The sequence below is a fragment of the Peromyscus leucopus genome, chromosome 14 (assembly GCF_004664715.2).
Source record: "Peromyscus leucopus breed LL Stock chromosome 14, UCI_PerLeu_2.1, whole genome shotgun sequence".
Taxonomy (NCBI): domain Eukaryota; kingdom Metazoa; phylum Chordata; class Mammalia; order Rodentia; family Cricetidae; genus Peromyscus; species Peromyscus leucopus.
The window spans coordinates 41,998,059-42,025,901 of record NC_051075.1 but is presented as its reverse complement, the minus strand read 5'-3'; the positions used below and the strand labels follow the sequence as shown (position 1 = coordinate 42,025,901).

The window sequence follows — 27,843 nt, the reverse complement described above, 5'->3', positions numbered from 1 at the left end:
TTCTCTGCACAAATCTCTTTTTCAAATAGATGATTATTATTTCTCATATTTTTTGGTTACCTCATTATTCTACTGTTATCTTTTCTTTAATCTTTGTGTGCATATGTGGGTGAATATGGGTATATGTGCGTGCATGTTCATATATGTGAATGTGTACCACAATATATATATGGAGGTCAGTGGACAGTGTTCAGAGTAAAGTTCCCACCTTCCACCTTGTCTGAAACAGGTGTGTAACTAGGCCAGCTAGCCCATGAGCTTCTGGCAATTCCCTGTCTCCACCTCTACCTCACTATAGGAACACTGGGGATCACACGCCCACGCTTCCACGTTTCCCTTTACGTGGGTTCCGAGGACCCAAACTCAGGTCCCCATACTTGCACAGCAAACATTTACCCACTAAGCCATCCTGCCAGCCCCTGCTGTTGCCTTTTGGTTCCCATTTGTCTGTGTTTATTTCACTGCCTGTGCCTTTAGTGTCAAGTACAGGAAAACATTGCCAAGTCCAACATTGTGATGATTTTGCTGCTTCCTTCAAAGAATTTTGCATTTTGGGCCTTATGTTGATGTCTTTGATCCTTTCCAAGTTGACTTTTGTTTATGATGTTAGGTATAGATTCAACTTCATTCTTTTGAATGCATCTAGTTTTCCCAGTCCCATTATATATAATCACACACACACATATATACATATACACTGCTAAATAATCTTAGCATCTTTGTCAAGAAGCATTTGACCATATGTGATCATCTCTTAAGCAAATGAAGATCTTAGAATTCCTTGATTGCCAACTCTCTTCCCCATCCTTCATGTTACATCTGCCTAGGATTTGACTTCCACTCTGCTGTTTAATTCCCAACACTGATCATGTTTACTACTGTTCCTGTTTTGTCTCACACAACACGTGCAGGCTTACACTCATGCATGTGTTTGTCAATTCCTTTCTTCATGACTCCTTCCTGCATCTATTACTTCCTTCTAATTCCTCTTTCCTCCTCCTTGCAATATATTATTTAGTATTCTTTCAGTGATTAATCCCTTTCAACTTTCAAGACAAAGTCTATTTTTTTCCTTCACTCAAAGAACAAACTGACACATTGAGCATTTATCTCATGAGACTTTAGTATTAGTTCTGTGGTTGAGAAGTACATCTCCTCAGTTAGTTTACCCTCATTCCTCTCTCATTAACCATGGTTTTAAATGTCTTTATTCAGATATAATTGACATATAATGCTGTCTTTTTCCCTGTTGCTTTTAAGATTGTTTTTCTTTAGCCTAAGCTCTTGTGTCTCTGGCTGGCTTGAACTTGCCATGTGACCGATGATGATCTGTCATCCTCTACCAAGTTCATACACTACCATTCCTGATGGATGCTGCCCTAAGGACTGAAGTCAGGGCTCTATCCATGCTAGGCAAACATTCTACCAACTTAGTACATCTCCAGACCACTTTTAATAATTTCTGACTTTGTTGTGACAACTGAAAAAAAATTACACATGCACTTGGTCAGTTGGCACCATATCTCAATCTTCATGAGAACTGACCATTATTATAAGCACACAGTAGCTGCTAAAACACTGCTTAACTAAAATGGTTCTAAAAGAAGGCCTCTGTCCCACACATGCCCATTTTCATTGAATCCTTTTCCCCATGCACTCTATTTGTAAACTGTACTCTTAGCTTTCACTTCTTCACAGCAAACAAGAGGCAGCTCAGGTTTGCTTTTCTGTTTTTCTTTCCTCCACTCTGCTATTGTGACTGCCTAACAAGGTTAATACACTGCTGCTGTTAAGTATTATCATTTGGGTTGTAATTATCACATGTGACTAATCATGGGCATGCTGCGAAGCTGGGAGACTTGCTGGTTTTAACTGGAGGGGATGTCTTAATGATAGCTTTTGACAAGTACCATTGTATGTGGCTCTATACACACACGTACACAGTGCAGAGACACACTGTCAATGAAGGCAGAGCGGAGACAGAAAAAGGGAAGTTGCCAACAGAATAGATGACTTCTTCAAAAGATGTCAATGCCTGTGTGTCTGTGGAATCCCTTTGTTAATCTTATTTAATAGAGAAGGAAATTAAATTCAGAGAAGTTCAATCAAATGTCAAGGCCAAGCAATAACTGGGTGGCAGGCCTGTGCTAACAGCAGAGGAGATCTGTTAAACCTCAAGTGAATTGCTTTTCCAGGAAACCAAATTCAAAAGACAATCAAATGTTTCTGACTAGTACTAATATATTATGCAAAGGAATTTGTAAAGTACGTGGGGATTTCAGAGAGCTACCAGATACCAGATCTTATTCTCTCACCTTTCCTCCAGCTGTGAACCTGGACTCCCCTTTTTTTTTCCACTATAAGAGTTGTAGACCAGCTTATACTACCTTACTGGCAATTACAGTATTTCTGAACAGTGAAATTATTGCACACACTTGCTTGTTTGTTTTTGGCTTAAGGTTGATGCTAGGGAAGGAACTGCTGGAATGTCACAGCATGCCAAATTAGACAAGAAACTTCCAGGTGGCCAAAATGGCTATTTCGGCCTCTATTCCTTCCCACTGTGACAGCTGTTCCTTCTTCATTGTCCCCTTGACTATACCTGGAATTAACAAAAACCCAAATAGCTGGGCACACCTGTGAGGGATTTTTCTTAATTAAATCATCTGAAGTGGGAAGACCCAATTTCAATCTGGATCTTTGAGGTGGGAAGATCCATCTTTAATTTGGGCCACACCTTCTGCTGGCAGCCTATGTAAATGGCACGGGAGAAGGAAGCTCTCTCTTTTTGCCTGCTTGCTCTCACTCTCGCTTGTAAGTCCATTCCTTCACTGGCACTAGAGCCTACTTCTTCAGGATTCACGATGTCTCACATGGTCTTCAGTATAGACCATGTGAGACATCCAGCCTCAGAGACTGAACAACTTCTGGATTCTTGGACCTTCCATTCATAGACAGCCACCACTGGATTAGCTGGACCACAGCCTGCAAGGCATTCTAATAAATCCCATATATATGAATATACATACACACACATGGAGAGATTCATTCTATCAGTTCTGTTACTCTAGAGAGCCCTGGCAACCATGAACATGTTCTCCACATCATGAGACCTTCTGGTTTCAGCCATTTGGTGATAAACCAAGGATAAGAAGACTCTGTTTGGCATGGTCTCTAATTGCTGTGACTCATGTCTCCACCATTGTTTCCCTTGGCCTGCTGAGGCCCCCTCGCCGAGGATTCTACCTTAGATGTGGGGGAACTGATTACAATTGGACTGCCTGTTTCCTCTCAGGCTCTCATTAAAAAAAAAAAGAATTCCATCTACTCTTTTTCTACATTGTCTATTTTGCTTAGGGAGAACAAATGAAGACCCCCACAGTAACCTTCTGATTGGGTTAAACTGGCAAATTCCGAGTTCTTTTGTTTTCTGATAAGTCTTAAGTCAAGAGATTCTCACATCTAAATCTCAACCTTTGTCTCTTTTCTGGCAATCTGTAAAACTTTAACAACACTGCAAAGAAGAAAAGTTCTCAATGTTCAGGCTTAGCCTGCTCTCCATATTCACCCAAGCACCACTGCTCCACAATCATGGACACCTGCAAGGCAGGACTGAGACTCCCTTTTCACAGAAGAGGTGGAGACACCTGAGCTGAGAGACTCAAGGGCAGTATTTCGTGGCCCTGCCTCGTGTTCATTTCTAAGGCACACATCTCCCCTAGTAGGCAGGCCCTTGGGTATCCACTCACACAGGCAAGGCATCACTGCTGCCTTCCCTCTCTTCTGCTGTGGGTAGCAGTGCACCCTCCTTCCTGCCTGTTCTCACTCACAGCTCATTTACTTACTGACTCCTAGCCTCTTCCCATCTCCATGTCTTCCAACTCTGCTCAGTCACCTCACAACACCCGAATACATACCCTAAATTTGCCTAATAGATGCCAATGTCGTTAGTGCTCATGCCCTAATGCAGAGCTAACACTGTCAGCCTCCCAAGTCCTTGAAAGTACCAGGAGGTCCCTTTTAGGAGCTCCACGAAGAAATTTTTTACACTCTTATCCCCTCCTAATTGGCTTTTCCTCAACAACCAGCATTTTTCATAGACAAAAAACCTTTTGTTTCCACTGCTTGGTTTCGGTTTTAATTAAGAGCCTCACAACAGCGTTGCTTTCTAATGCTTTGGTTTCAGAGATGAAGTATGCCAGTCACAGTTAAAGTTAAATTGTGACACTATGTCATAATAAATCCTACACTCCTGTGCTTGAACTTATGGAATTAAATCCATTTTCAAGTTAAGACTTACTCTTTTGTTCTATTCAGGCTTAAATAATTATTGTAACAATTTCTTCTTTGGGCACATTTTAAAAATAGAATTATATGAAGATACGATGGCATAACCTTCACTATCACAGTTCTATGTGTATTATCCATACCATATATATATTTTATTTGCAGGTAAGGAAACAAATTCAGAATATCTTAGTAACTCACATCTAATATATAGGAGAACCTGGGTTTATAGTGTGGTTTGTTAGCTTCTAGATGATTCTTTCTCAATCACCATGCTGTTCTCCTCCCCTGCCCTGGCTATACCATCCAGCACACAGAGGAGAGCTTCCTAACTTGGACCTGAATGGGCCATGTCTATGATGCACAGCTTCACCACTCTTTACATCTCCATCATTCATATTTCCCAAATATTGTTCAGGTATTACCAAATCTCAGCAACAGGGGAAAGGAGATTGGCAGGTGCTCTGGGGGAGGAGCCTTAAATCAGGATCCTAACAAGTACTAGGCTGTTGTGGAAAGAAAAGATGGGTCTATCAAAGAGACTCTAGCTGCACACTTAGTAATCAGTGCCTATTGCACATTCTAAACAGCTTTCACCTGCCTGAATGGTGACATGGAATGTGGATTACGCACCTCCCAGTCTACTCCGTTACCCAGAGTTCTGGGGCCTTCTCTGCTGGTGTCAACCTAGTTTTGTTAATGCGTGTGTGATGAGATGAGTATGCTTATTTGTATGTGTTCAAGTGCACTTGTGTGTTCACATCCATGTGGACAGTAGAGAACAACCTTGGGTTTCATCCTCAGGAACATCATTTACCTCTTTTTAGACATCTTTCATGGGCCTGGAACTTACCAATCAAGCTATATTAGACTGCCTGGCCTAAGAGATCCTCCTGTATCCTCCCCCACAGTGCTGAGATTACAAGAGTACCACCATTTCACATGGGTTATGGGGATTGAACTCGGGTGTTCATACTTTTGAAGCAAATGCTTAGCTAGCTGACCTAGCCCCTTAGTTCTCTTTAAAGGTTTGACTAGAAAGATAGCCACTTACAACAGATGATTGGTAGTCTACAGCAAAGTGAAGTGGGGGGCAATAAAAGTCTCAGATTCGGTTATAGGAGCTGACTCTTATCTTGTTCCTCATCTCTCTCTTCCATGTGACACCAGGGCTCACTAACTATCAACTTTGCATTGATTTCATCATTCTATTAATGAGATTCTAATTCCCCTGGGAAGCAGATTCCTTCCTTTCTACTTTCCCACCTTCAAATTTACCTTCCTGTTCAGAAGTGGCTAGAACTAATTCTACAGCATGTTTCTGACTCTCTTGCAGCTAGCATTCCAGATACAAAATATATTCCTCGAATTAGATATATTTACATGAGGTCCAAAAATCAGAAGTTCATCTTCTAAAGCTTCTTTAGCAAGTAACTAAAATCACAAAAATTTGAGGTAATTTCATAGCAGCATTATTTCAATGTTCATTATCCAAGTTCTTAGTTTGGAGGGCTATTGAGGCAACTGGTAGCAGCAGTTATTTGACTCTTCCTGAACCTTGATCTTCATCCATTGGGGGAAAAGTGTTGTCCTAAGCATTTCTTCCTAATAGTTAACTCAGAAGTAGTCATTTTCCTGATGAGACAGTCCTGCATTGCCCCAGATCTATTCCCTTCACCTTATAACCATTAATAACATTTCTGTATGCTCAGTGTCTGTTTGGCACTATGCTAAGTCCTTCACGTAAATTTATGTATTTAAATATCATACCATGCCTATCAAGAAGGCATTTTTTTCCAAGTGGGCCAAGAAGGGTTCAAGAGACTGATTGTGCAAGATCTGAGTAAACTGAACGGGTAATAATAGAGCTGGAATTCAATCCCAGCTCTGTCTGCCTCCCCCAAAGTCAGAGTTCTGCCTCTGTACAGTTGAGGGCTTGTAAAATATTGGCAGATTTCAATTCCCATGCATGTTACATTTCTGGAAAGGCTTCAGTCTTTTTCCTTAAATAATATAGACACACAGATCATTCTAAATCATGTCAAGATATATTTAGATACCATAGAAGTCTTTCTTCTAATTAAATAGAAGCCATGAAGAAAGCCAGAGGTAATTGCTTCATGAAAACATGCCCAAGCCATACCGAATTTATCTTTTACCACAAAAACAAAATTGAAGAATTAAGATGAAATAGACAAGGCTTTTCACTTGCCTCTAGAGATACCAGAGCTAGAGCATCAGACACATACTTACCAGGAGCTCGGTTAGCAGCGAGATTTCGGAAATGGCTGCCTTTGATCATTTCCACAGATAATCGCCCTGTTGTGGCATTGTAGGACAGCCCCACCAACAGCTCTGGCACCCCTCCATGAGACAGCGACTGTGTGGATGAAGCACTGTCACTGTGAGACACCACAGATGGGCTGAGCGGAGACTCTCCACTCTGGAGGGGAAGAACACAAAGAATTCATTGGTCCATGCTGCGTCCCTCTCTTTGAGAGAAAGCTGATATTATGTTTGGTGAAATTGTGACCCGGTCTCAATGACTGCCAAAGACTACTAATGGGCACTCAGTGTGAATTACAATGTGCCAGGGAAGGCAGCCATGTATGAGATGGCCTATGGTACTAGCCGACATATTTATTCCAAGAGTAGTCTCCATTCAATATTTCCTCTCTAAAGACAAAATGGACAAAGATGTTATTGCTAGTGTAAATCAAACATTCTAAGATACATGGAGTGTGAATAACACACTTAATATAGGCCAAGATTCCCTCCTGTGTAATTTGCTCCTAAATGTTTCTGTGGAACCTACCCACTCCAGGCCTGGGCTTTGTCTCTGTTCTCTCCACTCCTGATGAATAAGGCAATACAGAAGATGCTTTGTCACAAAGATAAAAGAAATGACCACTGGGTATTGGCCAGTATATAAAACACCTGGTGTCTGGTTCTGCTGCTAAAGAAGTGCATTCCATATAGGAATTTTTGTCTCCTATGGAAAAAAAAAATTTACACAGGAAGTGAGCACTTTTACTATGTGATATTTGATGGAAGATCAAATACATGGACTGTGGATCTTGGTAACCTGGGTGGCAGCAGGTGAACCCAGAAAAGAGCCCAGGCTTGTTCTCATGTTTATTCATGTACACACTTCTGAGTGCCATTGTTATGCACTGGGCATGTCAAAAAGAGGACAAGATAAATGAAGACACCGATTCTTACTGAGGAGCATGAGTGGGCACAGGCTGGCTGGCGAGAACAGCCCAGCAGTCCCTCCAGCATGCCACTTCCTCCATGGCACACAAGTGCATGGGGCTTCTCTTAAATCGTTCTTGTCTGCATCTGAAATTATTTTCTAAAACTTCTTGCCAGCATCCCAATAAGCAAAAACAATGTAAGGAATCAAATGCTGTGCATGTCCAGGGGACTGCAGCATTTTAACCAAGCCGTGTGTGTTTCTATAATAACCCCCAGACTTTCATGGATCATGATTCATAAGCAGAATGGCTAGTGGTCTCAACAGGAGCCTTACAGGCTTTGATGCCCAGAAGTTAGAAATGCACCAATCAAACCTTTGCATCCTTGGGAGGAAGGCCATTCATTCTTGTATTTCTATAGACGCCTTTGATATGGTGCTTTTCATCGTACTGTTTACCTACCCCTATCAGGTTCTTAAAGCTGTACCCATTACTCAGTCCCTCCTGCATACAAGCATATCTGGCATATAATCATGCTCAACAGTAGATGATAAATGAGTTATTTTCCTCCTTCAAAATTCCTTCACATTGGCTCCTTCTCCCCATCAGCCTGTGCCCCAGCACAGAGCCCAGGGCCTGGCACTGATGAGTATGGATGTGGCCATACTCACTTCTGTGCTTCATAGTGCAGGGTCTCTTTTTGACTCCTCTCTGAATTTTGTCCTCTATGGTTTCATGATTTTAAGTAAAGGAAGGATTTGCGTAGACATGAGACATGATCTGGCTTGTGCTTTCTTGAGCTCATTCTAACCCTTGTGTCAGAAAACAGCAGAGGCTTAGAGGCCACCAGCAGGGGACTATTCCACTAGCCCACCAGAGAGCCAGGTTCTGCTTACATCTAAAGAGAACACACAGCTTTCAGCTGGAAAAGAGAGGTCATGGGTGAGCGCTACAGTTTTGGAGCTAGCGACGGGAAAGATGAGCTTGCCAGCAGGCAGGTCTCAGAAGACAGCAGGTGGCAGAGATTTAGAGAGGCAAAAATTAGGATCTCCAGTCTAAAGATGTTCAGGCAGAATTAGAACTTCAGATGGATGGACCTTCCTGGAACGCTACTTTTTCCACCACAATGCCTGTGTGTGTGCCCACCTCCACCTTAGTCTTGAGGATCCACCCACACATGTCACCGGTCTTGTTCCCTCAATTGTTTGAACTATATGGGGGTGTTTGTTCCTTTCTGGTTTTGTTTTGTTTTTTTTTTCCCCACCATCTCCAAAAACCCTCTCCTGGTCATTCAAAGCAAGCTGCAGCCTCTCGAGCTTTGTTTACCAAGGCCTGCCTGTCAACACCCTCCTCCACGAGACTTTGGAATAAGAGCTGTCTGCTTGCTTCTGTTGCTACTTGGCTTGTGCAGCACATGCCAGGAATCATCTCCGAATGAATGACTGATTGGCTGACTAACCACAGCTGCCTGATCTTTCTATACAGTTTTGTAAAAGGAGCTCTTCACACTGCATGACAGATAACCAGCAGCAGCAGTGGGGGGGCTGTCCGCCTCTTAGACCTCCAGGCTATTGAACCCCTAGGAGTAAGATACATGGTGGGAGACCAGTCACAAAAATGGAAGGCCTCGGAAGTGCCTGGCACTCGGGGTTACTGTTGTGGGATGCTTCTGAACGCTTGTTAAGAGCCTTGCCTCAGAAGTTCAGTAACACACACCTGTAATTCTGGCACTTGGGAAGACGAGGCAAGAGAATCATGAGTTAGAGAGCATCCTGAGTTACAGAATGAGCTTGAGGCCAGCCTGGGCTACGTAGTAAGACTCTCTTTTCAAGAAAACAACAACAACAACAAAAAGTACCATGTCTGAGAATCCTCACAATTCATCCCAGAGAGGGGAGGAGCGGGAATGCTTACCCACTAAGTCAAAAGCCTCTCCAGGTCTTACCATGGCCTGTATCATGTCGCCACTGTCATTTCCTAAAATGGGTGGGAAAATATATCCATCAAGTTATCAGGATGACAGGCTTGAAAGACCCACTGTCTATGAAGTGCAAATAAAGACCCGCTGTCCATGAAGTGCAAATTGTGGCCTATTAATGATGAGAGCCAAATGGAAAATCAAATTAACGTCTATGAATCCACAAGCTGAATGCTGTAAATCAAGGGCTGACAGTCCCAGGTCTTTGAACACATCGCATCATTAGCAGCACCATTTAATATACTCACGCTTATGTTACTTCTTGGCTCCAGAACCAGAGTCACTTTCATTTCCCCTTCTGGGTGCAAGTGGCTGAGACAGAACAGCTTCTCTCCCATCATCCTCTCTCGGGTCATCTTACGGGCAGCATACAGGCGGAATCGGACAGCACAGGCAGCCACGTCCCTGGGCTCCAGCTTGGCGAAGGTGACCTTCTCCTTGAAGACAGGATTGGGCCCTCTCTGGATGTTCGTCTTGCCCCTCTGTTTCTTACTGGGCAGCAGTACGACATGAACTTGCCAGGAGTTGACGCCACTCCGGTCCTTATCCGGAAGCCCCTGGGCTCTCACAATGGTCACGGTGAGCTTCTGGGCTATAGCTCTATATTCAAAGATGATATCTAGGTGACCGCATTTTGAGATGGGCTCCAAGAGCCTGGGCGGCACCTGCAGACTGGTCCCATCCTGCTCCTGTTACAAACAGAGGGGGGCGGGAAATGAGGACAGGAAATGATGGTGACTTATAGCACCTTGGCAGGTCACTAACCCCCCCCCCCCTGCTTTTCTGTGTTAGGAAAGGTCTGAGGGCTAAGCCCTCTTCATCAAACTGACTTCTTGGAGGACACAGTGCCTGGCACAGGGTAAGTGTTTTGAGAAAGTTTTTTAAATGAAGCACTTACATCTTTCAAGTTTCATTGATGTGTACTGCCTCACAAAAAAAAGTACAAGTGCCCACGATGGTCGAAACCAGCTGAGACATGAAATCTCCAATTAAGTCAACAATCAACTATGTAAATGCCGACAGGCAACTTTTGAGTCCCCAGGAGTAACTGCTAAGCCTGGAACTGCTGTCTGCAAATTAGAACCTTCCCATAGGCAAAAATCTCAACGGGGGCAAGATGGGGCCTCCCCGCAACTGATCTTTCAGTGTGTTTTCCAATTTCCGGCGAGAAAAGACTAACAGCTGAGCTTTCCCCTAATGGCCAGCTGAGTCATTCAAGGATTCTCATTAAGTCAAGGGCTGGGGCCAGAGACTGTATTTCTGAGATGTCTGCCAGGGACGTTGGCCACAGCAAGCCCAGGCTAAGGAGGTCATTCAAAGTAAAGGCTAAAGAGATCATTCACCACAGCCAGTGAGCAGAAAGCACTACCTGAGCCAGAAATCCTGAGTTAAAATCATAATTCTACCACTGGCTAGTCTTGTTGGGCCCTGCCAAACTGAAAAGTGTGCAGTAGTATGTGCCTACTTAAGAGAGTAGGGTTGTGAGGTCGTATTAAAGATGAAAATCCTTCTTCAGACCAGACTCCATATCTATTCCCAACACTGGTGTGGAGCTACCTGTTTTCAAGCATGCCTCTCTCTTTATGGAATGTCACCCTTGGATATCAATTTACTTGCAGCTACTCAGATTTGATGGCCTTACTGGGAAAACTAAACTGAACACCATTTACTGTAATGACTGCCACACCAAAAAATTATTAATTATGTCAATACATATTTTAATTTTTCACTGAGGACCTGAGTCTTACCTATAACTAAAAGGGTATCATAGTGAACCCATCCTTGATGGAAATCAGTTCTTTATGTATGGACTTGAACTCGAGATATTGCTAATTCAGAGATTGCTTCAAAAATTACAATAAAATACTTCAATAATGGCATTCATCAATGAAACTTTCCCACACAGTCATAGGGAAATACATGGTGCTGTAGAATCAAATGTTCTTGAGAAGCCAGGTCTGCTACTTACAAGCTCTACAACACTGGGCAAATTACCTAATACTTTTCATTATTTTTTTCCTTAATAGTAAAATAAGGATGATACCCACCACATAGGGATGCTGTGCACTTGACATATCGGAGACATCTAATAAATGCCTTTCCCTTTTAAGATTCAAATTAGCCTGCCAAGAGAATTCAGCTTTCTTGTAAAATAAGGGAAGCTTCTTCTATCCTTTCCCTGCGCATGCAATCATGCATGAGCATTTCTATTCAGAGGCACTTAGTTTCAAGTGATAGCAGTTGTTGCTATAGAGACTTCTGAATACAACTGACTAGTGTATATATAATATTAGAAGCAAGTCTCCAAGGAGTTAGGAAAACTGAAAAACCAAGGCAGAATCTTTTCTTAAGCTCCTGTCTCTCCTTAAAACTCCCATCTATTTTAGCCTACTCTTGATCATCTGCATGGCTTGCCTAGATGTGAATAATAATAGCTAGCATCTTTTAAGTTATTCCTAATGTCAGGTACCATATCAAGTCTGGTATAGACTATAAAAGGCAGCTCTTGCACACTTCAGTTCCCCCTTGGCCTCAAACTTTGTTGCATTTTTCTCTACAGACACAACCTGCCTAGGCGCTAAGAAGCTGCAGCCTGGTACAACCCAGTAAGCTCTTACCTCCTGCTCATAAAATATAATGCTCAGCTCTCATCATTGGTCCATTGGTACCAAAGCTTAGAAAATATTCTGCTTCCCATCATGTTTAGAATGGTAGGAATGTGCCATTGTTAATACCCCATGCAATAAGCTTTCTTCTTTTGGCAGGATGACCTAAGAGCAGGTTATAATTTCTTTGAGTATGTCCCACAGGATAAAGCAATTGGTCTTACTGGGTGGTGGCCAACTCAATGACACATTCTCATCCATAACCTGTCTTCTTTCCTTCCTCGTTCCCTCATCCACTGAGAATGTGCTCAATAGCAAGGTAGGGCATGAAAGCCTTCACCGTCAGCTTTGTCTTACTGGGGAACCCAACTAGGAAACACCATGCTTTCTAATACTTACATCTGCCTAATGAGCTAGTACTTTAATATCCTGATTTCATCGGAAAGGAAACTAAAGCTAAAATTGGCTATGTAACTAACACCCTTCAAATTCCAGGGTCACATGCCAGGCCAGGATCATTCAAGATTCTCACTCCCAGCAACCTGAGAGCATATCTTACCTAATATTGAATAGTCTAAATCCCAAATCTTGTCTTAAGCCACATGACCTACTTCTTTCTGCCAAACTTTTCATCGTAGATGCTTCTGTGTGTATTAGGCATGTAGGATGAAGACGGAAGACAATCGAAATGGAAGTTGGACAGCAGTCCTATAAATTCATGCCCTCTCAGGTCTCTCCTCTTAGTACTAGGTAGGAGTCGCTAGCTTCATCATCTACTTCAATGCCAAGGTAAAAATACGCGGATAATAAGGATCTCCCTGTACATCCATCATGCTCGCTGCACCTGCAGGCTTCTGAGGAGCCCTGGGCAGAGCCCTACTGCAAGTGTTCTAAGAACTCTGGGCAAAGCACAGCTCTGGGCAGCAGCTGGGCTCCCAATGGGCCAATCCCAGCTGTTGCTCATGAAAACTGGGCTTCCCAGGCTCTACCTGGGTTGATTTGAGACAGAGATTTGTGAGGGTTTGTATTTTCATAGCAATTAATTATTTCAACACACATTACCTATCACCAGGCCACCAAAGGAGCTCCTTGTATGGGTACTGTTAATACTGCTAATCTGTTTGACCTTCCTGCAAGGTAAAACTCTCTTCCTTCTTATCCCCATTTGGCAGATTTTAATTAACTTCTCAAGGCCAACCAATTAATCAGTGGAAAGCAGAGATGAAAAGTGGGACACCTGGCTCTCTGTGTGTTTGAAATTTCCAGCCACCTTCCCATTGTTTTCCCTACCAAGCCCTAGATCTGCAGGAGAAAGTCAATGGTCTTTGCCAGCTGAGAGGAAACTGGAAAGCCCATGATCATAGCAGGTAGTCGCACCGCATGAGCGCTTTCCTTCTGAGACAAAATAAATGATTCCTTGAGCTTCCCCTGTCCTGATTTTCCCCTTTAAGGTGGAAATGCTTGCATCAAACTGTCAAAACCCCCCTAAATTTAAAGATTTTCTGTCAAACCGAAAGCCTTCCTGTTTTAGTAAGAGAGTGTTGATGTCATCTTGTGGCCCAAAGTAAATGGATCCACAATACGTTCTGGATGCCAGATACACCAGGGAAGCCAAGGTTCTTAACACAGCTAAAAGACAAATAAATCAATGCTTAAGAGGCAAGCTACGCCTGCAGAGCAGCCAGTTACGGGAACTGCCTGAGCTAGATCTCAAGTTCTACAGTAGGAGCACCAAATTACAGTTTTTGTCTCAAAATAGATAGGAGGTTGAATGGCGCACACGGAGCTGTCTGGGTATTTTTGGAGCCTGAGAACATTCAGTACCCTCAGCATAAGTCATCTATTAAAGCACCAGGGGGCAGGGAAATGGGAGGTTACATGGAGAAGGCAAGCCCAAACCTAATGGCACAATTATCAGGGAGACAGAGTTATCGACAGGCAGGTAAATAGTTCTGCTTTGTTTTTGCAGGGAGGGAGACAAAGGGAGTATTTTTAAATATTGTGTGGGATTTGATTTGACTAAGAGCAGTGACAGCATGGGAAAGCAGACTTGTATTTTGCTTCTGTCTTTTTTTTTTTTCTTTTTAACAAAACTGATGAAAGTTAGTAGCTTTGAGTACCGGTGTGGTAAGAATTGACTTTAACAAACTACAAACCAGGTATCTGAGTTTCCATTTCTGGTTCTCAACAGAAACAGCATCATAGAGGCACCAGAATATGCATGCAAATGCATGCACACAGGCATTCTTACACACACCCTACGTCTCTCCACTAACTTGAAAACAGCAAGACTTTGGAACATGATTTTTTTACAGTTTTATTAGGCATTTCTTTAAGCACTTATCCAGTGTGACCTCTGAGTCCTTCTAAAGACATTCACCCCACTTATTTTCTCTGGTTGAAGTGTTCAACTCATTCTATACTTCTAGCTCCACATGTTGTACTGAAGTCCTATGATCATTGACTATTGAATGTTTATGAGTACTTTCATCTAAATTGATTTCAAATTAGACATTAGACACCACTAGTTAACACATCTTAGTAACGAGGAATCATTATAGAATGGGTGGAGCTCACGAACAATCAGAAACGCTTATGAGATAAAACAATGTTTGTAAAACCCTGGACTGTAGTAGCTGGTGTCCCTCTCTGCCATGGCTGCCATCATTGTCACCACTCACGCTACCTCTGACATGTGACAGACAAGCTTTAATTGGAAGACAGATTCATACGCTGCATCTTCCATCAAATGTTTATTCCAAAAAGCAACATCAATGGCCAGAGTATCAGTGCCACCTCCCAGACCTTCATCTTGATTCAAATCTAACACCACAAGACACTCACCATAATTCCATGTATACTTTCATTTTGATGAACATGTCACTTTAGTTAAATTCTCCAATAATTTTAATTTTCAGCAATCATAGCTAAAGAGTTGGGGTGAAATAAAATAGAATCCACTTTTCCATGAAGGAAAGCAATCAGGCTCTCCCAAGGTCTAAAAGGCCCTTGGTATGAGAATAACCCTGTGAAGTGCCTGCCCCCGACAGCCCTTCTCCATCTTCCCACCACATTCTGCTGCTGCTTCCATTTTGAAAGGATGTATTTGTGATTCTTTCATGGCTATTCACAGAGGCTTTGGTCGTCTAGACAAAAATTTGGTTCAAACGGAAGGTTTTTTAAGACCAGGCAATACTCCTTTCAGGAGACATCCAGTGCGGAAGAGGGAAGGAAATGAAAGAAATGCATGGGACTAAAACAAAGAATAGAAAACAACTTGCCAAGACCAAAGGAAAGGAAGAAAACAGCTTGCCTCTGCACTCCACATAGAGGAGCTGGGAGTGGCGTAGGCATCTTCAAAACCCCGAGAAGTCGAAGCTGTCTCTGTCTCCCGGATGCCATCTGAGCAAGGATGACTAAGGCTTTGGACCATGCCAGTCTCTTGATGACAGGAGCCATGGTGCCTGGTGTCTCTGCTCTCGCGGGGAGACTGCGACAGGGTAGAGAGGGCGTGATCTTCATAAGACAGAACCCCAGAATAACTGAGTTGGCTGGTTCCATCCAAATCTAAATTTGCAAGAAAAAAAACTATTTCAAATATATTTTCATACCTTTTGAGCTAGAGAAATTGCACAGCTGTAGCCACAACAGTCAAGAGCACAGTAACGAAACTTATGACAATAACATCTGCAAAGACAATGCCACCCACGTGATGGACAAACTCTGTCCCTATACTCAGACTACTAGTTTATTATATGAGACAAAAGTAGGCTTAATATCTTACACATGTGTGTATGTCTGTTTCTGCATACTGGTGGACATGCATATGTGTGTATGTCTGTTTGTGTATACTGGTGGACATGCATATGTGTGGGTGTGTGTATGTTTGTTTGTGTATACTGGTGGACATGCATACATGTGAGCCTGCATGTGGAAATGGAAGGATAACATCAGGTGTCATTCTTAGAAACACAATCCACCTTATTTTAAGACAAGGTCTCTCATTGGCCAAGAGATCACCAATTCAGCTATACCGGCTGACCCATTCCTAGGATTACAAGCACACATGATCACACTACACTTTTTTGATGTTGGAACTTGACATTGCACACAGGTCCCTATTCTTACAAAGCAAGTTCTTTATGAACTCAGATATTCCCCAGCCCTGGTTTAATACTTCTTACTTCTTAATAATATGAGTATAAAGAATGGATATTTATGCCAGATGGTGGTGGTGGTGGTGGTGGTGGTGGTGGTGGTGGTGGTGGTGGTGGTGCACACCTTTAATCCCAACACTCAGAAAGCAGAGGTAGGTGGACCTCTAAGTTCAAGGCCAGCCTGGTCTACAGAGCAAGTTTCAGGACAGCCAGGGCTACACAAAGAAACCCTGTCTTGAAAAAAAAAACCCAAAAATGGATATTTGTGTTAAAAGGTTAAAATAAATGCATTAGAGCTGATAAGCTCAAGACTTTAGAGATGATTCTAGAAAGCAAATAAAGTGACATGCAAAACACATGGTCTCCTCACTCCCAGCTCCTCCTCTGTCTTCAGCATTTACCACATTATTCTCTGCTCAAAAGGCTTCAGTGGGAACTTGATATGGTAGCAAAGATCACCTGTAATGACAGTAACTGAGGTGGCTGAGGCAGGAGGATCATGGGCTTAAGGCCAGCCTGGGCTACAGGGGAAAATGTCTTTAAAAAAAAAAAAACCTTGAAATCTTGATAAAAGTGAAAGCTTCTGTATTTGAGCCACAGAAGTTCTGAATCTGAACAATATGGTGAACCTGGAAAATGTTCATATTTTCTGAACACTTACTTTCTTACACAAAAACATCTTTAAGAAGCCATCAGTAGGTCATTGGAGATGTAAAATAATTTCTATCGGACAGACAGCAGCAGGCTTTCCCCATAAATATTAGATTCTCACCTGCCTGGCCCGATCTTGATTCTTCCAACCCATTAAACCCGTTTCCACCGCATCCCATCTCATCATCCACTTCTGGTCTCTCTGGGTATTTCTCTCCTCTCCTCTCTGTCTTGCTCCCTCAGAGACCATCAATTCTTGAACTATCCCTGACTCCTTCAGGCTCAACCTTTTTCTCTCTCCCCTTTCTCCCCTCTGAAGCCTTTTGAGCAGAGAGTGACCTGGTAACTGTAGAAGACAGAGGAGCACAGAGTGAGGAGACCACATGCTCTCCACACTCCTTGTTTGGTTTCTAGAACCACCTCTAGGTTATCAACTCCACTGGATTTGTTTTAACCTTTTAACATACATATCCATTCTTTATATTCATATTATTAGGAAGTAAGAAGTATTAAACCAAGGCTTGGGATGTCTGAGTTGGTAAAACACTTGCTTTGTAAGTACAGGAACCTAGGTCCAATGTCAGTACCCATTTAAAAACCTTGGTAGTTTTCTTTCTTATTCTCCCTCTCTTTTTGCCCCCAATCCTTCTTCTCATCTTTCCTCTCCTCCCCCATATCTCCCACAATCCTATTCATCCCATTCATTCCCCTCAATGTCAGCAGACAAAACGAACCTGACAGGTTCCTCCCAAGCAACAGCTGCAGCCCTGACTTGCGACCCAAACTGGGATGAAAGAAAATGAGAGGCATAGACATGAGTGATTGGGGCAGTGTACTGACTGGTTTTGTGTTAACTTGACACAAGCTAGAGTCATCAGAGAGGAAGGAGCCCCAGTTGAGGAAATGCCTCCATGATATCTAGCTGTCAGGCATTTTCTCAATTAGTGATTAATTGGGGAGGACCCAGCCCACGGTGCCATCCATGGGCTCGTGATGCTGGGTTCTACAAGAATGTGGGCTGACTGAGCTGCATCAGCTCCTGCCTCCATGATCCTGCCCTGTTTGAGTTCCTGCCCTGACTTCATTTGGTGATGAACAGCAATGTGGAAATGTAAGACAAATAAACCCTTTCCTCCCCAACTTGCTTTTTTTGTCATGGTGTTTTGCTGCAGTGATAGAAACCCTATCTAAGACAGGCAAAGAGACATCCCTAGTTCAGCTCTTATGTGCCCTAGCAGTTCCTCAATGAGTCTAGAAACTTCAGCTATCGCACATGCTCCTAGAAGACATAAACACACATAGTCTGTATGTGCTGCTACATTTCCACTAAGCTTCTTGAATAACTTTGCCGAGTAGTCATGTAATGACATCCTTGGAGCAGTCAGGTGGGAAGTGATGTGAAATCTTGGTGACAGTAACTAACTAGAGTATATAGGACTGATACACTGATTCAAGCTTAATATATATATATATATATATATATATATGTAAATATACACATACACACATATACATACATATACGTATATAAAACGTGGGGCTTATAAATGGCTCAGGGGTAAAGTGTTTGTCATGCAATCAAAAGTACTAGAGTCTGAATGCCCAGAACCCACATAAATGTTAGATGGGCATGATGGCGCATTTGTGATTCCAGTGTCCAGGTGGCAGAGATGATGGATTCCCAGAACAAGTCGACTGGCTAGACTAGACTAGGCTTACTAGCAAACTCTGAGTTTGACTGTAAGACCCTGTCTCCATGACTAAAGTAGAGAATGATCAGAAGTAAATATGTATGTATATGTATGTATATGTGTGTATGTGTATATTTACATATATATATTCTGATATATATAACACATATGATATATAGGATATATATAACACATATCTGAACATCAGCCTTGAACCTCCACACACATGTTCACACATATGTACACGCATGTATACACACACATGCACATGAAAATATACATATATATTCATTCTCATGTGTATTTTTTTAAATACTATCCATGCAGACCAGATTGGCACAACTTTGGACTCTGGATTTATAATTTTTCAAAACCATACCAGTCATTGAAAAAAAAAATCCTCTTTCTGTTGTGTTATTCTTAAATATTCAGTCCAGGCTCCTTGGAAACACTTTCACAGGATACCAAAAAAATGTTACATTCATACTTTCAGATATTTGGCAAAAACACTTTTTTAAATGCCACAGAAAACGACAGAATGAGGGGAAACTCCTCATGCAAAAACCTCCAACAATAAAGCAGGATTTTCTCCTAAGTCTCTAATTAGCACACCCATTCCTCACATACATGAACAGTGAGATGTCCTATTAAACAGTGGGCCATCTATCAATGTGTGCAGTACCCAGCAGGACTTTGGCACAAAATCTAACTTTGCCAAGAAATTATCCCCATAAAATTGTCTCATGACTTTAACTCCTATGGCGATAATACCTAGATCAGTAATGTGGGACTTTCAACAGCTACATTAAGCCTTGAAACATTATTCATAACTGAAAAAATAGAACTATATTAATGTACCAAAGCATTTTTCCATGACAGACAAGCAAAGGATGAATGAGAAAATCAAGCCTGGGCTACATGTCAAGTAGCAACAAGAAGGAAAGGGAGTGGTAGATCACTTTCTATATGAGAGAAAGGTCCCCTTGCCTTTAAATGACAGAGGGTCACACCACCTTAAACACATGTGAGAAAGGTCCCCTTGCCTTTAAATGACAGAGGGTCACACCACCTTAAACACATGTGCAAAGGTAACACCCTATTGTCAGAGAATAGACAATAGAGAAATAGACCCTGGCTTCTTAGAAATTACATGACATAATTATGTCACATCAAATATATTTATGTGATCAGATAAAGTATTCAAGTTGTTTCGTTTATGAGCCACTTTAATGGAAAACTCTATTACCCAATTACTGTCCTCCATGCTCTGTATCTAGCCATATATAAAGATTACCACTCACTATCCACAGTGGTCCACCTGCGTGATATCTTAGCTGGGTTATGGATGCCAATTATTCAAATTCTAATAGGAATTGATGTGTCCCTGCTTTGCAGGTGTGATTGAGGTTCACAATCGGTTCATTGAAAGACTGGAAGAGACTGAGGCTACCCTAGAGAAGAAGGAATTGCATCTAAGAATGGAAGTCCCAGCTCATAGTTGAGAGCTTGCATTGACTCCCTCACAGCCTGCTCCAGGGAGGGCAGAGCTGGAGACTTCTGTATCTACCCAGCATGATCAGATCAGCTAATTGTTTGCAATGAATCCCTTGAAATCTACACACATATGTATGTATACACTGTGTGTGTGTGTGTGTGTGTGTGTGTTCCTAGTCCTATTTCTCTGGTTGGTATATCACTCCAAACAGAACTGACTACAAACACTGACTGGGACTATGGGTTGTTTTTAATGATATGAAGATGATATCTAACTTTTATAAAACATCTCAGTGAGTATACCCAACCTTTTGACATTGTTAGCATCTAAAAAGTTCACACTCAAAAAGTCCACAATAGCAGTCTGAATACTTTTAAGTCTCAATGTCTTAAATAAGTTAATTATTTTGCATTTGGGCCACATTTATAGCTCTCCTGAGCCACATGTAGCCCAAGGGCTGCAGTTAGATATGCTGATAAGGAGCAGCTATTCCTAATTAGCTTCAAGGTTATTGTTTGAAACAAACCAAAAAATAAATAAAAAAAAAAAAGCCAGCCCCAACAAGTCAACAATTATGCTATGGCTCATACTCTGCCTGGAACTCAAGCCTTCCATTACAAGAAAAAAAGAAAATTTGAACTTTACAGGTAAATGGATGGAACTAGAAAAGATACTATTGAATGAGATAACCTAGACCCAGAAAGACAAACACTGTATGTTCTCTTCTATTGGAGGCTCCTAGCTCCAAATCTTGAGATGTGAGCATATAGTAGTATGGTATACACTATACACTATTGTATAGTAGTAACTACAGAAACCAGGAAAGAAAAATGGGACCATTGACAGGATATGGGGTGTGTGGAAGCAATAGAGAGGGGAATAGCAGAGCACAAGTGATCTATCAGGAAAATGGGTAAAGAGGGGGCTGTGGGCACGGAAGGCAGGTAAATACAGAAGAAGGTATGAAGAAAGTAAAGGGGAATGGCAGGATACACATGATGATCTGATAGGGGAGATGGGGAAGAGGGGCTCTTTATGGAAGAGGGAGGAAGATAAGTACAGGGGAAGGTTAATGAAACACTGCAAAGGAGGAGTCAGAAAGAACGTAATGGGGAAGAGTGCTGTAAAATGCTGTCTTCTGGCCATTGTACTCAGGCACTCAGAGCATCAGAGGTGACCTGCACAAGACCCGAACAAGATGGAGCCAGTCAGCATTGTGGCATGGATAGGGAAGGGGCCTGGGAGGCTCCATTCCTAGTTAAGGAGCGACTATAGATGATGGCTGCTGGTGGAAGGGGGGTCGCTGCTCATTGAGAGTGTAGCCACTATAGATTGCCCATGCTCCAGTGAGTGGCCGAACCACCGTGTTCATGTAAGCAGCGCTAATTGGACTCAGTTGGTTTGAAAAAATTAGAGGATATGAAGCTGAGGGGGCAGTGGGAGCAGAGGAGATGGGGGTGGATATGGTCAAAATATATTGTACACATTTATGAAATTCTCAAAGAATAAATTAATTATTTAGTGAAAGAGTGCATTGACAAGAGTGTGAAGCAACACTAAATCGGATGCCTGAGGGAAAAGCATGGCTTGGAATACACTGCTGATGAGTTCATAAGGAATCAACTTACGGCAAGCATAGAGTAAGCTACCTGCAGCTCGCTGCAAATAAAGATTTCACTTGGAAAATCAAACATTTAGTTTTACTGTCCAACACTTTAATACATTTTAAAACAAGAAGAACTGTCTACAATTCAACTGAATCTAAGTAAAATACAATACCTAAACAGAAAGTGGGTGAAATATAAGGAAAAATTTATTCCTTATCTTTAAAATGGTAGAATGATGAATGAAAAGAAATGGTAGGAAAAGTAAGCAATATAAACATTAATCTTCCCACAGCTTTGATGGCCTCAAATTTAGCATGCCGCTATTTCTATAAAACCCTTTGGATTTTCTTCAGAATTTACAGGAATTCATTCAAAGTGGTAGACTTTGTCCTCTGTCCAATAGACAGAATTTTATCTTTTCTATCACTACCTGTCAAAAAATCAGAATTACTAGTTCTGACAAGGATAAGTTACTGTGCATTCCAGGAAGGTGAGGCAGGGTGGCTGGCTCCATTCTCAGAGCCTTGGCCATTTATATAAATCAGACCTGAGACGCCCAGGCTTCTGGGAAATGGGGCCATTAGCTTTAGAATTAAACAAGCTACTCCCAGGGAATCAACTACTATTAACTTTCATTAGCCAGCATTTGCCCGCTTGGTGGAAAGAAAGGAATGCAAAGTGAAACACTGGGGAACAGGAGAGAGTCAGGGAGGGACGCTGGAGGGTCTGCAGCCATTTATGTTGTGGTTTGTTAAAATAGGTCATGTTGGGTTGTGTCAATAAGTCTAACTGCATGACAAATAGCAAGCTTCCCCTGCCCCCCAAACAGGGTCCTGTTGGTTCGTTGAGCCTTTGTTCTTTTTCTACTTGTCCTTCTCATTACCAAATCAAAATCTCTCTTTTACCATTTCTCAGTCCCTCTGTCTCGAGTTAATAACATGGAAGATGAACTGTGATGTCCCCATTGCTGTGGCTGCCCACACACCCCAAGAGTGAAAAAGAAGACTGGAGAGCACAGATCCCTGTGAGCAGAGATGAAGCTGGATGGTGCATACTTTCTGTAGCCTTTTATCAACTGCATTTCCCAGACTCTTCCCTGGTCCAGCATCTATCTGTCTTCGGGACTCTGAGCATGAAGTTGAAAAGCACTGAGAAATGCTATACTATTCCTTGTGGACTCTTTCCCCAGTTCCATGGTTTATTCTCTTTTCCCTCCCTGGACTCTTAGATGCAAGGATAAGTATTTAAAATTTTCACCAGCATTCTCACCATTAGTCATCCCTTGCCTAGATAAGGGAGAAACAAGCTGCAATGGATACCTTCACACGCAGACACTTCAGCGCTGTCTTCTTGGTGGATGGACAGCAAACGGTTGCATTTTGTTTTCAGCTCTAACTCTGCAGTCTTTCCCTTCTCGGGTGCTCCCGTACGAAAACTCTGGGATCGGGACACAGAGATCTCAAACTGCTTGATCACATCTTCATCACTCTCAGAAGATGTGGAAGGCTCTTCGTCATCCCCAAAACTGTTAACTGGGAATAAACAAGAGTCATGAGTCTCCTGTGTGGCTCTTGATACAACACAAGACAGACAGACCAGGAAAAGGAGAAAAGAGCATGGGGGCTTAGCCTGGATGGAACGAGCTCAAACCAGATAGAAAGGATTTAAAGCACTCTTGAAACAGAAATCTGGGTCAAAGGGATAGTACATGGAGTAAGGAGAGAGAGATAGTTAGTACCCAGGAGAAAACAATAAGACACCCATCACTGGCACAATGACCATCCTGAGACACAATGCTGGCCAATAGACCTGCTGATGGTGATGGTGATGGTGCATATAACCATAACAGGAAAAGCAGAGCTGTTATGGGCACATTTGCCCAATGTGCAGTTCTTTGTAAAAGGTACAGTTTGTCTTGTTGTATTTATTAAAACACACAGAGCCAAACCCTACTTCAGAGGAGAGATATTTGCAGCTGGGATTTTCCAAAGGCTTCCCTGCTTTGAAGAGAGATCACTATGTGTATGGGTTTCCACTCATTTGAATCACAAGTGTTCTAAATGTTTCTCCGCTCGATCCAAATTACTCTTTTTAATGTATTTTACTGGGGCTGCGGAGATAGCTCAGTGGTTGATGTGTTTCCCACGCGTACATGAAGACCTAAGTCTAACTCCTAGCACCAATGTAAAAAGCCGAGTGTGCCAGCATGCCTTCGTAACCTCAGTACTGCTGGGGTGGACACAGGCAGATCCCTGGAGCTTACTATAGCCAATTCATAAGCTCCAGGTTCAGTAAAAGTCCCTGCTAAAAAATAAGGCAGACAATTATAAAAATAAGATTCCTGATATCAGCCAAAAGACTCCACATGAGCACACAGTCATGCACATGGGCAACTGCACCATATATATGTACAAATATGTGTGTGCATATACATATACACTTGCATATATATCATGGGGTTTATTTGAAGTTTAGGTGATACTATGGGGAAAAGAGAGAGAAACCGTTTCAGATTTGTAGTGAGAAAAACTGCCCTATTTTCTCAAATCCCTACCTGTTTCATATGTGACAAGAGAGACTACAATCTCCTTATGTAACATAAATCTCCAGTATAACACAACACACTAGACCCTAAGGCTGTGTTTTAGTCTTCATATCTGCTGTGTTGGATCTTTTGAACCACACCTCCCTATCCCCTCCCCCCCCCCACAACTCTGGAAAGCCCAATTATTTCTCTGTTTTTATACATTGGACTCTCTTTTTTATTTTCTACATAAGTGAGATCATGCAAGATATTTCTTCCTGTGTCTGGCTTATTTCACTTGGTGTGGCATTTTCTGGGTCCATCTACATTGTGCCAAATGGAAAATCCAGTCCATTTTATGGCTGCATAGTACAGTTTTTAGACATGTGCATATATACACACATACATGCACATGTATGTATTCTTTAGCCATCTCTTACTTAGAAACACTGGGCTGTTTCCATAGCATGACACCATAATGAACATGGGATGCAAATATCTTTATATGAGATGGTTTTTACCTCCTGTGAGTGGGTTCTCAGAACAAGGACAGCTAGGACACACAGCAGCTCCACTTTACATGTCTGTAGGACCCTCCATACTATCTGCTCCAAATGGCTTCACCAGTTAACCTTCCTACCAACAGCAAACTAGGGCCCCCTTTCTTGTTCCTTGGTTAACGAGACATCATTTACGCTATTCGTGCCTTTTCCTACCAGCAAACGTACAGTCTTTCAATCTCTCCAGCATACCAAGAACACTTGTGATTTTGAGTTCTTTGCCTTGGATGCTCCTTCTGCCTCCCTCCCTGCCTCCCAGGGACTTTCATAATGCTGGCTCCTTCCCATCAGGGTCTCAGATCAACCATCCTCTCATTCTGAAAGCTTCCCTGATCATCCTCCCTTGACCAGCTCTCATCTCCATCTCCTCTTCTCCTCTAGAACATCTACAAAAAGAAGCCTATCACTTCTCTAGCTAACTGATGTTCTATTATGTAAAACAATGCCGGTTGTATGCTAAGTACAAATGCCTGTTAAATATTGAGCATCTGGTGAATACCCAGTGTTGTCCCAAGCGTGGACACCCACATACACCTTCGTGCACTGTTCTCTGTTACTGAATGCTCATACCCAGCCTCCCATCTAGACTAATTAAGAATGTAGCTCATCTTTGAGGTTCCTGTCTCGATATTGTATCTTTCAGAACATCCTTCCTTTACCCCTTAAATCAGGCTAGGGGCTCCTTCCATGAGCTATAAAAATCATTCCTGTGTGGGTTTTTTGTTTTGTTTTGTTTTAAACCTTACCAATGCCATTCCTGCAATATGGAGGAATTACTGTTTCTTGGGACCCTATTTTGGAAGAGAATAGAAGGAAGGAGACGAAAGGATGGAAGAGACAAGATGAGGAGGAGCGGGGGAGAAGGAAGGATAGGGGAAAGTTAGAAGTCCAACAATGGCTGCAGACTTGCTACCACTAAAGGGTATCGACCCATATTTGAATCAGGCTGACCAGGAGCCCCATAGCCCAGAGCTGCAGAGTTCTGGGTGTGGGGGAGGTCCTTACAATGCTTGATCATGTTAGCTGCCCCTGCAGCTAACAGTCCCTTTGCCTCTCAGGTCCTGTGTCCTCTGTTTTGGGTCATTTTAACGTCTCCATCATTTCCCCAGTGCTTTTACAAGCACTGAACTCCTCCAAGTCCATCACTGTTGCCTGATGGGCACCAATATTTATCTGTTTCTCCATGGAGCATCTGATCCATAAACAAGAGAACACACTTATTTCACCTCAGTGTTACTGGCTCTTTATAGCCCCATGTTAGGACCAGAAAAAAAATGTCCAGAGACACTATAGCTCTCATTAAATACTTCAACAAGTTGTACAGATAGCCCTACAATGACGTCTCTTCATGCCTACATGTATTGGGCTTATTATTCTGTTATGGTATGGACCATAACATGAAGGAGAGAACCAAAAATCAGCAGGGATACAATTAAACTCCCTCTGTCTTGGAGTACAGCACCGGCTAAGAACCAAGGAGGTAGCTAAGAGGACACATGGGAGGGATGGTTAACTTATTAGCACTCTTCCCAACTCTGTGATTCCATTTGTACACTTAGGCCAGTTTTTAAATTTTAAATAGCCACAAGACATTCATTTCAGATACATATGCCAATGTAAGATTTTTCTCTACCTAGACAATTATTAATGATAGTTAAAATATATGTACACATATTCCTTATATTTTCCCCAGTGAGTCACTGACAATCTACAGAGCTTCTCTTTAATTTAATAATCATATAGTAGCTATAACATCTACTATATCTTCAGCATCCAATCTTCTTGGAACTTTATATTTATATATTACATTTACTCATCATAGACTATTTTTATTCTCATTGAATGGATAAATAATGAAAAACAGTAATTGCGTAAGAAAACTGTCAGGAAAGTAACAAAGCTGGAACTCGAACACAGAACCTCTATTCTTAAGCATTTTTTCATATCATCAAATGTCATCACATTGGTAAAAAGAGTGTCTAGACAACTCTTCAAGTGAAGAGAGAAGAAGCTTTGCCAGTTAGCCTTAAATCTGCCCAATTTCTGGTCTCTCTTTGCCAGATGAAAGGGAAGAGCGGCAAGAAGGGCAGCTGGTCCACACGAGTGTGGGCAGGCTGCAGGGTAACTGGCCTGGCGCTCTGCATCTGATTTAAATATAACCGCACCTGTTATTTGAAGCCTCATTTCCCATGGATCTCAAAGCATTCTTGGTCTAAAAAGGAAACCTGCACTCACTCCTGAATGCCATTGGTCAGTGACACCATTCAAGTGACACAAGCAATCCCATATTCAGCCTTCAGCAGGGTTGTGGTGGTTTGAATAGAAAGGGCCCCTATAGACTCATAGATTTGAATGCTTGGTCACCATAGAGTGACATGATTAGGAGGCATGGCCTTGCTGGAGGAAGTGTGTCACTGGGGGTGGGCTTTGAGGTTTCAAATACTCAAGCCAGGCCCAGCGTCTTCATCCCTTCCTGCTGCCTGCTGAGATGTCGAACTTTCGGTTCCTCTCTAGCACCATGTCTGTCTGCATGCCTGCATGCTTCCCACCATGACAATATGGACTAAGCCTCTGAACTGTGAGGCAGCCCCAATTCAATGTTTTCTTTCATAAGAGTGGCCGTGATCATGCCATCTCTTCACAGAGATAGAACTCTGCCTAAGACAAGGATCGAAGCATTCCTTTAGCACTTGACAGATGTTCACTTATTTACTCTACACAATGACCTAATGAAGTCATTATTGTTGACACGCCTATTTGGTGAATGCAGACCTAAGGCTTAGTGTCAGTCAGTAACAGTTTTAAGTAGGGAATTAAGATTCAAGCCCAAGCTGTCTTGCTCCAAAGGTAATAATTCTTTAAGGGGAAAAAAAATCAGTCTTTAAAATCTTGTGTTCATTCTCACTTGGAAAATGAAATCATGTAGTTTAAGCTGGAAAGGACTCCTGTGAGCATCTCTTTCCCATTTAAAGAGGGGAAGTCATCAGCTCACGGTCAGCCCAAGCCAGGATCGGTTCCAGTTCTCCAGTGTTTGCAATGAACTGTGTAGCCATGCAACTCTCCAGTCTCTCTTGCTGATGGTCCCTCCCC

At 42.3% G+C, this 27,843-nt stretch overlaps 1 protein-coding gene across 2 annotated transcripts in view; it reads right to left on the bottom strand.

Annotated features, from left to right (window-relative positions):
- Syt16 (synaptotagmin 16) overlaps positions 1-27,843 on the bottom strand; it is a 265,478-nt gene that overhangs the window by 11,303 nt on the left and 226,332 nt on the right. For both annotated transcript variants that reach the window (XM_028858041.2, XM_028858033.2), the window contains exons 3-6: positions 22,989-23,201; positions 15,382-15,635; positions 9,711-10,151; positions 6,541-6,730 (exon numbers count right to left, since the gene is read on the bottom strand). In XM_028858041.2, the coding sequence (XP_028713874.1) occupies positions 6,541-6,730; positions 9,711-10,151; positions 15,382-15,635; positions 22,989-23,201 (1,098 nt within the window). The remainder of the gene's footprint in view (positions 1-6,540; positions 6,731-9,710; positions 10,152-15,381; positions 15,636-22,988; positions 23,202-27,843) is intronic.